At 31.1% G+C, this 11953-nt stretch overlaps 2 protein-coding genes across 2 annotated transcripts; both read right to left on the bottom strand.

The window, feature by feature from the left end:
• Positions 1 to 3374: 3374 nt before the first annotated feature.
• On the bottom strand, positions 3375 to 5691 carry LOC143917353 (kelch-like protein 25). Its single transcript, XM_077438832.1, has 10 exons — positions 5579 to 5691; positions 5361 to 5500; positions 5101 to 5276; positions 4842 to 5039; positions 4656 to 4766; positions 4368 to 4523; positions 4134 to 4297; positions 3846 to 4065; positions 3583 to 3763; positions 3375 to 3511 (listed from the first exon to the last, which is right to left on the bottom strand). Exons 1-10 carry the CDS (start codon positions 5689 to 5691, stop codon positions 3375 to 3377), a joined length of 1596 nt encoding a protein of 531 aa, XP_077294958.1.
• A 3401-nt stretch (positions 5692 to 9092) lies between these two features.
• LOC143917025 (kelch-like protein 7) lies at positions 9093 to 11638 on the bottom strand. The gene is made up of 10 exons (XM_077438389.1): positions 11615 to 11638; positions 11403 to 11540; positions 11192 to 11331; positions 10943 to 11118; positions 10670 to 10867; positions 10435 to 10599; positions 9981 to 10359; positions 9693 to 9912; positions 9420 to 9600; positions 9093 to 9346 (listed from the first exon to the last, which is right to left on the bottom strand). The coding sequence occupies exons 2-7, from the start codon at positions 11513 to 11515 to the stop codon at positions 10174 to 10176; spliced, it is 978 nt and encodes a 325-aa protein (XP_077294515.1). The 5' UTR covers positions 11516 to 11540; positions 11615 to 11638; the 3' UTR covers positions 9093 to 9346; positions 9420 to 9600; positions 9693 to 9912; positions 9981 to 10173.
• Between the last annotated feature and the right edge of the window lie 315 nt (positions 11639 to 11953).

Here is an 11953-nt window from a genome sequence, read left to right on the forward strand (position 1 = left end):
GAATACACGCACTTGTTACTTCTTCGATGATCAAAAGCGACCGAAAAAATTGACGCAATAGTAAAATTCATTTAAAAAGGGAACGAAAAACATTTATGTGTGACATAATTCGTTTCAAATAACACGCATGTTTACGCTCGCAATTTTATTTTATTTATTTATTTTATTTATTTTTATTCTAAACAGACCATTGTGGCATAACAGGAATTCCTAAAGCGCCACAATGGTCAAAAAACATAACACAAAAAAAAAACAAAATAACAATTAAACACAAATCAATACACAACGAAAATAATACACCCATAAATTATACATAAAAAAAATAAATTTGAACATAAACATAAATACATCCATACATAAACATAAAAAACAGCATTTAATAATAACAGATAAAGTAAAAATCAATCGGTGCGTCTCATTATCATATGAAAACAAAATTTAATTAATTTAAAAAAATTAATTAATATTTTTCAAGCGCGGATAATCCGCAAACCGGATAATCCACACCCGGATTATCGAGATTACACTGTATTATAATACATATATATACTAACTTACGTATTGTATGTTGTTGAGGATTAAGCAACAAACAGTGAATTTATCGACAATCAATATTGTTCCAATCGAGTGCAACGCATGCAACTGCAGAATGCAGATAGTGACTGTTGAATTTGCTCTTAATCGGATCATCTAAGGATTTCAAGAATTCATTAATGCATTCCATCCAATTCGTATTTGTATTGTCGATCTTCAAATAAATATAATCAGCTTTACATATGCTGCCAAAATTTGTGTTTTATCCTAATACATACGTATACACATACATCGTATTGCGCAATTAAATTCTGAAGCGTTCAGATCAATAACGTGTCTTGAAGGGGATGATACAGAGTGTCCCAAAATATCAAAAGGAGCGGCTCAACTATTCCAATCGTCCTTTTGATTCGACCCTGGAAATTGTAAAGTTCAATATTTGAAGTGATTAGTTGGAACGCGATACAGACGAACACCACAGTCCGTTCGTTTCAATCAATCTACAAACATTCGTATCCTTGAAATCAGTTATGAGATTATTTCGTTCAATACAAATTAATTGAAAATATATAGTAAAGCTGAGTCTGTATGATTGATTTAATAACTTTCATATCTAAAAGTTAATATATAGTACATATAAATAAAATTAATACGTTATAAAACTTTACCCATTTTATTTAATTTTATATTAGTTAGTATATAAAATATTGGTTGGTATTCTGGATTCCTCCTTTTTACTTTATCTATGTACGTAGTAACAATAGATGAAGTTTTGTGATCATGCGAAAATTCGAACTCAAGATTTTGACTGATTCGAACTCAGAATCGATCACTGACCACGTTTTCATCATCTAGAAAAAATGTGTGTGTGTCTGTCTGTGTTAGTCCTATCAAACTGAAACTTAATATTGGTTACTGAAGTTCTTATCGACGCAACGTACATTTGACGGAAAATGGTACCTTCCCTTATGGGTGTCCTCTTTTTTTTAAGTTTTTGAATTAAATTATATCCAAAACCGGTAATTAAATCGGACTGAAATTTTATTGCATGTAATAGAAATAATAATCTTTATAGCCTTATATTTTTTAAATATTTTTATCTGAACCGGAAGTAGTACTTTTACTGTAGAGTATCGGGGATTTTTATGTTTTTCTCAGAAAGCTTAATAACAAGTTATGTATATAAGTGGCAGTTTACTCTTGTTCGATTTTTCTTCCACTATTTTTCGACCTCTTAAACATGTGTTCTCATCACAATGTGATGAAAATAAAAAAAAATCACTGAATTTAATAAACCGAAAGTGGGATTTAAGGTCAAAAATGTTGTGCCCACTACTCTGTCCACACCCCTGAACGTATCAAGCTGAAAATTTATATTTGTATTTTTTATTTACTAACTAAAAGCTGATAAGGTTTTGGTTAGAATTTGAAATCCGGAAGTAGTATTTTTTTTTAAAACAATATTTCATTATTTTATTTTGCCCTTTTAAATTATTTTTATTTTCTTGATATTTAATGTGTATAATACTGATAGTGATTTTAAGTAATAAAAAAAATTTGAACAAAATCCGAAAACCGGAAGTACAATTTTTGTATGGTGCACGTTTCCATACATTTGCGCTCAATTTGTATCGATAATGCTTTCAGAGCTAGTGATATTTCATAATGCGCTGTATGTATGTATCTATTCGGTTCTATATCGAATTTTCTTTTGTGAATTTTCTTTTATATTCCTCAAATACATAGATAAAGTCATGGGTTGGTCACATCCGAATTTTTTTAATCTTTTCTAGCACCTCCATTCTGAAAGGATACTTTTGCCTTGTGAAGTCAATTTTGATGCTAAAACGAGATATCACAAATAAGATCGTATTAAAATCGCACTTAGCAGGGGGGAGGAAGGGATGGAATCTGTTTGCTTTTGATATATTTAAATCTTTTGTATATATGTATGTAATTTAGTGCAGTGTTAGTCGGTTTGCGGTTATTGTTGTGTGTAAACGGCGCGTGTGAATAGGCATTTGATTTGCGGATGTCGCATAAACCGGAAGTTTGACCTGAATTTGTACGATAGACAGACATACGTACAATATTATACCGGAGGTAGGCATTCGCGAATGTTATAGGTTTAGTCGAGCGTTATATTGCTTATTCATAAGATCGCAGAGCGTGTCGAATTTGAAATCACGTCTTAAGAGCGATAATTGTGTGTTTAGCTCAAAGCGAATGTGCACCGGTTACACATGAATAATTCATAATTCTAATATTGTACGCACGATATTTTTGATGGATGTTACATATACATACATATGTATATACCTAGACAATTGTAGACATATCTGTCTGTCTCAACGAGAATTTTATGGACATACATACATATTATATATAGCGAGACTAATTTCCAATGAATATGTATTTATAATATGAATACATAACGTGTGAAACATTTTTGAGAGCCAATTTTTTGATTTTGATTTTCATCTTCAGAAATATACAATATTTGTCAACTTACGAATGTGTATGAGTTTTTGTTTATTTTTAACTTTCGATAAATATTAATACGGTCAATTTTGATTTAATTTTATGAATTTAAAATATTTATCTCTTATTGATCAGCTCATTTGGATACTATAATTTATTTATGTAAGAGATTAATCTATTTTTTTAAGGCTAATTCATGAATCGATAAATAAACATTAAATATTCACAGGAAAATAAAATATATGTTGAGATACAAGACAGATATATTAAAAATTCAAATACATATTATAAAATGTATAATTTAAATACATTTAATGATTATTTTATTTTACATATATTAAAAAAAAAATTGCAGTCGATCAAATAATCGAATCATATGGGATGACGTGTGCAACTGCCAAACATCTATGTCTGCTAAGATTATATGAAGCTTTCCATGATTTGCTGGTCTCGTCGTATTCCCAAACATCATTTAAATCACGACCATCAGTTCCAGCTGAAAATCAAAACAATAAATTAATCCTACATTTAAGGAATATAAATTCAAATTAAGTTATAAAAACTTACCCATGCTAAGAAGTTTATTTGAGAAACAGAAGAGGCCGAATTCGCGTACAGGTTTCGGTAGTTTGGTGAATACTGTCCACACATCTGCAATCGGATCGTAGCGCTCGACACTATCCAAATTTGTACATGTTAGCTCGTTATAGCCACCAGCGACTAAAAGTTTCCCTTTGAATGCGACGCTCTAAAACCGGTGAAATCAAAATTAAGTTAATTTTATTTTCGAGAGTTTTATATCGTTAGCGATAGTAGTTATTGATACTCACTGAATGACGAAGTCTTTCATGAGACATCTTAGCGCGGTAAGTCCAAGAATTTGTCTCCACTGAATACATCTGCACTTTATTCGTGGATATTAATTTTCCATTTTCACTTATACGCCCGCCTGTTACAAATATTTTTTCATCGATTACAGAAGCACTATGAAAAATAACAGCTACTAACAATGGAGTGATGATCTCCCAATCCCCAGTCTTGCTGTTCCACCTAATCGAAATCAATAAACGTTAACTTATTTTTCAATCGATCTGATTAAATGATTACAATTTAATCACCTTTCCACTGAAGATAAATTTTCAAAATTAACATCACCACCACCAATGGCGTAGACATCCGTGGAAGAATCGCGACGAAGTGTCGTTGCTGAGAAATCAAAACGGGGTTGATTTAACGACTTCAATTGATGTAACTCACCGTTTTTTAAATCAATGTATTCCACCTGAAAACAAATAAACTTGTGATATTCCGATTTCTCTAAACAGGTACTTAACAACACCGAAAAATGTTACTGAAGTCACTGTTTCATCTGAAGAATTCTTTCCGCCGATGATAATGATCCAATCTCCTATGTGTACAGACGCAAAACGTATTTTATTAATTCCAACGTGTTTGGATAGAGTCCAACTCTTCTTTAGTCCATCAAATATATCGATGATATTTGCCATCTAAAAACACGTTATGCAATAAAGTAATTAATTTAAAATCCAATCAAAATATTCCCTATATAGTTGTTATATAAAACTTACACCTATATAATACCCCCCAACTAGTGCTATTTTTTGTTTTTTTCCACGAACAGTCTCTCTTTGGGTGGAAAATTTATTATCCTTGTCCTTAATTGCTTGTCTAATAGAAGTCATACATTCTACACACAAATTACAGAACGACATTACTTCGTAGACAAGAAACTGAAAAAGTAACACAATGTTCAAATGATTTTTACAATAAACTGAATTCTGAAACATTCAATGAATCTCAAATACCTCTGTCGGCAGCAAGGATAACCTTACGGAACTCATCAGCTGGACCAATTCATTTTTACGGTTTGCACCGCTATGATTTAGCCACAATTTCACAGCATTGAATACGTCTTCTTCAGAAGGTATTATCAAATCGTCCGATTTGAAGATTTCGGTCACGGTGGAGGCTGGCAGGTTCAGAAAATCTTGAGTTTTGTGCAGCTAAACAGAATTGGAATTGAAAAATTGAAAGTGACATATTTTTTATATATTCAACACTCACCTCCTCAAAATTTTCCATTGTCAAATCCATTGCTTTTTTTATTGATTTAGAATCTACCGAAAATTTCAAAACTTCCAGACAGTTTGAGAGATTGACTGTTTTAAAATGCCTTGGAATGTGTACTTTGAGTCGGTTGGCTAGCTCCATTAATTTTTTTACGTGATGCTTGGCTATTCCTAAAAATGTATTTCAGATTTTTACATGTAAAGACGAAAACACGCACTTTGAATTGATTATTTTAGATGTTTATGAACTCGTACTTATTTCTCCAGTGTAACAAAATTTCAGGATTGCTTCGATGACTTCAAAGTCATAATCTGAAAAGATTCCCTCCACTAGACCTTCGTTCGGCCCAAAGAATTCGCTGCACGCCATTAGGACGATCAAGTGCGCGGGGAAGCTGCAATTATGAAAAATGATAATTTAAACTGACAAAACAATTTGGATTTTAAAAATTTTTGGATTGGAATTATTATACTTTCGGTCTCGAACAGTAAAACGGGTGTCGCATGTCTTATTTTGTTTCATGGCATCATACAAATACTCCACCCGTTTAGCAGAAAAATCGGCCTTCGGCTTAACTACGAACATATTGTTTCAGATTTTATCTTAGATTTCTCCTGAAAAACAAATTGAAAATTAGACATTATAAATACGGTAGAAATACAAGCATAATAAAATTAGACTAACCAATTAGACGGAACAGAAGCGAATAATTTGAAGCACTGTTATTCCGCGGTTTTATTACGATAGATAAGGTTATCTCAACCCTGCTGTTGCATTGAAACGTATATTAATTAATATCGAATGTTTTTCGTGCGTTTTTTCATTATTATTGTAAACATGTTATTATGTGGTAGAACGCCACATCCATGTTTTTATTCCTGCAAAAGATGTGAATATCGCTTTTACAATTTAATCATTTGAAATTTCATAAATCAAAATCTCAATCAATCAAGACACAATATTTTTATTCAGATTATTCATTTTACCCATCACTCTTAAATACCTTTGATTGTTTAAAAACTACGTTTATTATAAAGTTGATTCACAACGTAGCTCGATCTTCTCAATATTTCTCAAAGATATGGACGGTCATTAAATCCAGATCGACCGTTTCCCCGTTGAGATATCCTTATCACGATATCTAAAGATATCTCAACCCCGCTGTTGCTTTGAAAAGAGTATTAATTATTTACTGGAACCAAAAATTCAAAATCACCTTTTTTGTTTGTCATAAATGCCAAAACAGTGCCATGACAGATGACCCTAAATCGATTTTATATAATTGAATAAATAAACTTTAGTTTAGACCAGGGCTGTGTAGTCGGATCAAAATTCACCGATTTTTTTATGATTCGACTCCGACTCCAACACGAATGATTATAGTAAGATCACCTTTTCTTGCCAACGTATAAACATATTAGCAATGAAAATAATAGCGATATTCAAAATATAAAATATTAAAGGAATCAAAAAAATGTATTGAATTGTTGGAAATAAAATAGGTAAAAATAAAAAGTAAGTACATTCACAGTGTAAAAAAAGTAAAAATGAGAGATACGTTTATTAAATAAAAATATGTTTATAACCACATGTAAATACGTGCAATTTAACGATTTTATTTATAATGTAATTAGAACAAGATTAAAATAAACAAAGTGACGTTCGGTTTGAAAGATAAAATAGGAGGTTTGAGTATCTGTTTTTGAGTTTAAATAAATATTACAAGTGACTTTTCTCATATGCAATATTTTTGTTGAATGCTGAAATAATTTATTTAATGTTGAATACGTTTAACTTAAGTTGAATGGTTTATTTTTCGAGTGTGTATTTGTTATGAGTGTACATTATTTTTATGAAAATCAATATGATTCAACCTAAAATTCAATTAGTTATCACCTTTTACATATAACTTTAATAACCATCCATACTATTCCAACAGCCAAGATCGAATTAATTTTTTTCACGACCCCTCTATTGGTAAACTATCAAGCTACGCTGTAAATCAATTTTACAATAAACGCAATTTTTAAATAACCAAATATATTAAAGAGTGATAGCTAAAATAACACTGTTCGACACGAAAAATGGTTCAGAAACGAGATATGACTCTTCTTATAGAATTATGCCCAATTAACACGAATCTGGTAGTAAAAAATGTTGATTGGCTCGAGGTTCGGAGATACATATATGTGTTTTATAAATCACGCGATTTTTCTATATCTTGGTGTTGTTCGGTCGATGTCTCAAAATCTGTCAATTTCCTGTTAAAAATTAATATTGGAATCTATAATCGGGTATTTTATCTTCCATTTGTAGTACTTTTCAGCTTTCAAATCTCTCTTAGTAGTCATCCAGTTCAAATCAAGAGTCAAAAGTCACTTGGGATTTTTTCCCACTGTTATTACTATTTTATATTGAGTATTTTCTATTGAAACATGTTTATTGAGATAGTGTTCTGACCACACTATTTTTTGTTTTCAAAGTGTACTGAACTATAAATCGGTAAAATTGCGAGCAAAAAGGTCGTACTAGTGTTTACTCGTATTTACACGAATCTGAATTGAATTAATAGGGATAATATATTAAATTATCTTTATATGAGAATTAAATACAATTCCACTTAGAAAATTCATATTTCGACTATTCTTGTGGATTAATAACAAAAATTCTATTGATAACTGGCTTACCTCGATAAAATAAACAAATATTTGTCTGGATTGGTATTGGGATATTGATTTGTGAAATTTCAAATGATTGAATTGTAAATGGGATATTCAATCACATCTTTTGCAGTGAGAAAAACAGGTTTTTTTTAAACGAACTTAGGGTTAAAGGACTATCGTTATATTGTTTACACAGATGTGGCATTATACCACCGAAAAACATATTTTTACAATATTATGATTACAACACAATATTATATGAAAACCGCATAAAAATAACCACTCATCCGGTATTAAAATAATCGTCTTCTCACAAAACAAACACTATTTTGAATTAAAAATAAGGTCATCGATAATGGAATTCGACAAACTACTCAAATCCGCCATGCATCTTTTGCACTCAAAAGAAATACTTGCGAGTTTACCAAAATTTAAAGTTAGTGATTATTGAGAATTTATTAAAAACGGCCAATATGTTTTTTCTTCTAGAAAATAACAATGACATTGAAAAACCACATAAACAACTTACTAATGAAAATAAAAACAGAATTGTTGATACTGATTTCAACTCTATGTATGTATAATACTTTATACTAAATTCAATGATTGGCTAGATTATCGTTGCTCACTCTTTTTATTTATTTAAATAAGTGTAAAACGAAACGTAACAATCTTTGAAATGATTTGATAAACTGAGACATTTTTTTTCTCAATTGAAAAAGTTTTCATGCCGAAACAAATCGAGGCATCCTGCAAGATTTAAGCAAATAAATAACTAAAATTCAGTTTGTCGGTTTGCACATTGTCACTGAATTGTAAATCATTATGTAGTATTTTCTTTAGATGTAACTACATTTATAGATCTTATATTTTTGGATTCAATTATCTCCTAAGCCGCTCAACGAATCGGGCTGAATTGTAAAAGTTATGATAATATGTATACGTATATTTATGTACATATTACAATTTCACATATTAGTTTTTTTTTTAATATTTTTATCTTTACCGGAAAAAAAATATTTTACTCTAAAGTAGCATCTCCCAATTTTTGGCTTATGTACCCCTTGGCAGCCTATTTCACTAAATTATCCCCCTCCCCCACAATACAATAAGTATTTGTATTTCACGAAAATATTTGCTATTGTTTTAGTTTCGTTGTAATTATAATTTAAATATATGAAATTTGCGTTTTTGATTTTTGCCACTATCTTATTACTCAGCTCATATGGGTTATATTATTTATTTATGTAAAAAATTGCTTAAAAGCTAAATTAATAAATTGAAAAATTTGCATTAAATATTCATAGAAAAATCAAATATATTTGTTGCATATCATATTTATTCAAACATATAGATACAAGGCAGAAACATAAAAATTAAAATATTACAAGAGGTATACTTTAAATACATTTAATGATTATTTTATGTTTATGTCTATCAAATAATCGAATCATATGGAATGACATGTGCAACCGCTTTACATCTCTCTTTACTAAGACTTATTGAAGCTTTCCAAAATTTTCTTGTCTCGTCGTATTCCCAAACATCACTAAAATAGTCCCATTGAACAGATCCACCTGAAAATCAAAACAATAAATGAACTCTACATTTAAGGCATATAAATTCAAATTAAGTTATGTTAAAACTCACCCATACTAAGAAGTTTATTTTGGAAACAACAGAGACTGATTCCGACTGCAGGTTTCGGTAGTTTGGTGAATGCTGTCCATAAATTTGCAATCGGGTTATAATACTCGACACTGTCTAAATTAGTAAAAATTGGCCAAATAATACCACCAGCGACGAAAAGTTTCCCTTTGAATACTACGCTCTAAAAATAGTGCAATAAAAATAAGTTTAATTTTATTTTCGACAGTTTTATATCATTAATGATGGTTGTTAATAAAATAAATTGATATTCACGGAATGTTCAGATCTTTCCTGAATCATAGGAGCGCAGTAAGTCCAAGAATTGATCTCCACTGAATACATCTGCACTTTATTCGTAGATGTTTCCTTTCCATTTTCACGTGTAGTCCCACCTGTTACAAATATTTTTTCATCGATGACAGAAGCACTATGATCATAAACAGCCACCAATAATGGAGCGATGATCTCCCAATCTCCAGTCTTGCTGTTCCACCTAATCGAAATCAATAAGAGTTAACTTCTCTTTCAATCGATCTGATGAAATGATTGTAATTTTATTACCTTTCCACTGAAGATAAAAAGCCACCACCATAACCACCAATTGCGTAGATATCCGTGGACGAATCGCGACGAAGTGTCACTGCTGAGAATTCAAAACGAGGTTGATTTAACGGCTTCAATGGATGTTTCTGACCGTTTTTCAAATCAATGTATTCCACCTGAAAACAAATAAATTTGTAATTTTCCGATTTCTCTAAGTAGGTACTTCACACAAGTACGTTACTGAAGACAGTGATTTCCACAAAGAATTCTCTCCACCGATGATAACCATCCAATCTCCCACGAGAATAGACGCAAAATGTCTTTTGTCAATTCCAATGTCTTTGGATAAAGTCCAACTTTTCGTAAGTCCGTCAAATATATCGATGGTATTTGCCATCTGAAATCACGTTACGCAATAAAGTTATTAATTTACAATCCAATCAAAATATTATACCTGTGATATAAAACTCACATCGAAATTAGACCCCCCCACCAGTGCCATTTTTTTTCCTTTTTTTCTACGAGGGTTCTCTCTTTGGATGAAAAATTTATCATTCTTGTTTTTAATTGATTGTCGAAGAGTAGTCATACACTCTGCACACGAATGACAGAACGTTATTACTTCGTCGACGAAAAACTGAAAATATACCACATTATTTAAATGGATTTTTTTCAATATACCGTCACAATAAATTAATCTCAAATACCTCCATCGAGAGCAAGGATAACCTCACAGATCTCATCAGCTGTGCCAATTCATTTTTACGGTTCGCATCATCATATATTACCCACAATTTCACAGCATTGAATACGTCTTCTTCGGAAAGCACGTTCAAATAATTCGATTTCAAGATTTCGAACACGGTGTAGGCTGGCAGTTTGAGATAATCTTGTGTTTTGTGTAGCTAAAACAAAAGTGGAATTGAAAAATAATAATGTGACACATTGTTTAAAAGCCTTTTTATATATTCAACACTCACTGTCTCGAAATTTTCCACAGTCAAATCCATTGCCCTTGTCTTCAATTCGGAATCATTCGTTAGTCTCAAAACTTCCAGACAATTAGAAAGATCGACCGTTTCATATCGCGGTGGAATTTTCACTTCGAGTCGGTTGGCTAGCTCCATTAATTTGTCGTAGTTATGGTAGTTTATGCCTAATATTATATCCATTTAATGACAAAAAAAAGCACTATGAATGGAATATTTTACATAATAAATAACTCGTACTTATTTCTCCAGTGTAACAATATTTCAGGATTGCATCTATAACGTCGAACTCAAAGGGGGAAAAAGTCTCACTCAATTTATCTTTGTTTCTCTCAAAGAATTTGCTGCACGCTGATAACACAATCAAGTGCACGCAGAAGCTGCAATTACGAAAAATAATAATAAGACTGACAATTTTTATTGTAGTATTTTTGGATTTGAATAAAGCTACCTCCGGTTTCGAACAGTAAAAGCGAAGTCGCACATCTTATTTTGTTTCATGGCTTCATACAAATATTCCACTCGTTCTGCAGCGAAATCGGACTTCGCCTTTACTACGAACATCTTGTTTCTGAATACTAAATTTCTTCTAAAAAATATATTTAAAATTAGACATAATAAATACGAAAGTACAAGTGCCAAGCATAATAAAGTTAGACTTACCAATTGGAAAGAATGGCAGCGAATGATTCCGAGTACTATCATTCTGTGGTTGTATTACGATAGATACGAATATCTCAACCGTACGAAACGTATTTTAATTATTTACTGAAACAAAACATTCAAAATCACCTTTATTTTTTATTTTTTATAGTTGCCATAGTGTCATGACAGTTTACCTTAAATCGTCACTATGAGGAAACATATGGGGAATATATAATTGAACTTAAGCTTATATTAGGGCTGTAGAGTCGGATCAAAATTTACCGACAACGACTTTATGTTATGATTCGACTCCAACTTTTAAAATTATTAAAAAAAATCACTAAGCATTGACATTGG

Source organism: Arctopsyche grandis, chromosome 9 (genome assembly GCF_051622035.1).
Source record: "Arctopsyche grandis isolate Sample6627 chromosome 9, ASM5162203v2, whole genome shotgun sequence".
Classification (NCBI taxonomy): domain Eukaryota; kingdom Metazoa; phylum Arthropoda; class Insecta; order Trichoptera; family Hydropsychidae; genus Arctopsyche; species Arctopsyche grandis.

Bases quoted from the DNA above. Each gene is read 5' to 3' on its own strand.
- LOC143917353 (XM_077438832.1), bottom strand. From the start codon at position 5,691: ATGTTCGTAGTTAAGCCGAAGGCCGATTTTTCTGCTAAACGGGTGGAG. The intron at 4,524-4,655 runs GTTCGTGGAAAA...ACGTGTTTTTAG, and splicing joins TTTCCACCCAAAGAGAGACT to ATGGCAAATATCATCGATAT. The intron at 4,298-4,367 runs GTAACATTTTTC...ATTTGTTTTCAG, and splicing joins CAGATGAAACAGTGACTTCA to GTGGAATACATTGATTTAAA.
- LOC143917025 (XM_077438389.1), bottom strand. From the start codon at position 11,515: ATGTTCGTAGTAAAGGCGAAGTCCGATTTCGCTGCAGAACGAGTGGAA. The intron at 11,332-11,402 runs GTAGCTTTATTC...TCGTAATTGCAG, and splicing joins TTTACTGTTCGAAACCGGAG to CTTCTGCGTGCACTTGATTG. The intron at 10,600-10,669 runs GTATTTGAGATT...GTATATTTTCAG, and splicing joins TATCCTTGCTCTCGATGGAG to TTTTTCGTCGACGAAGTAAT.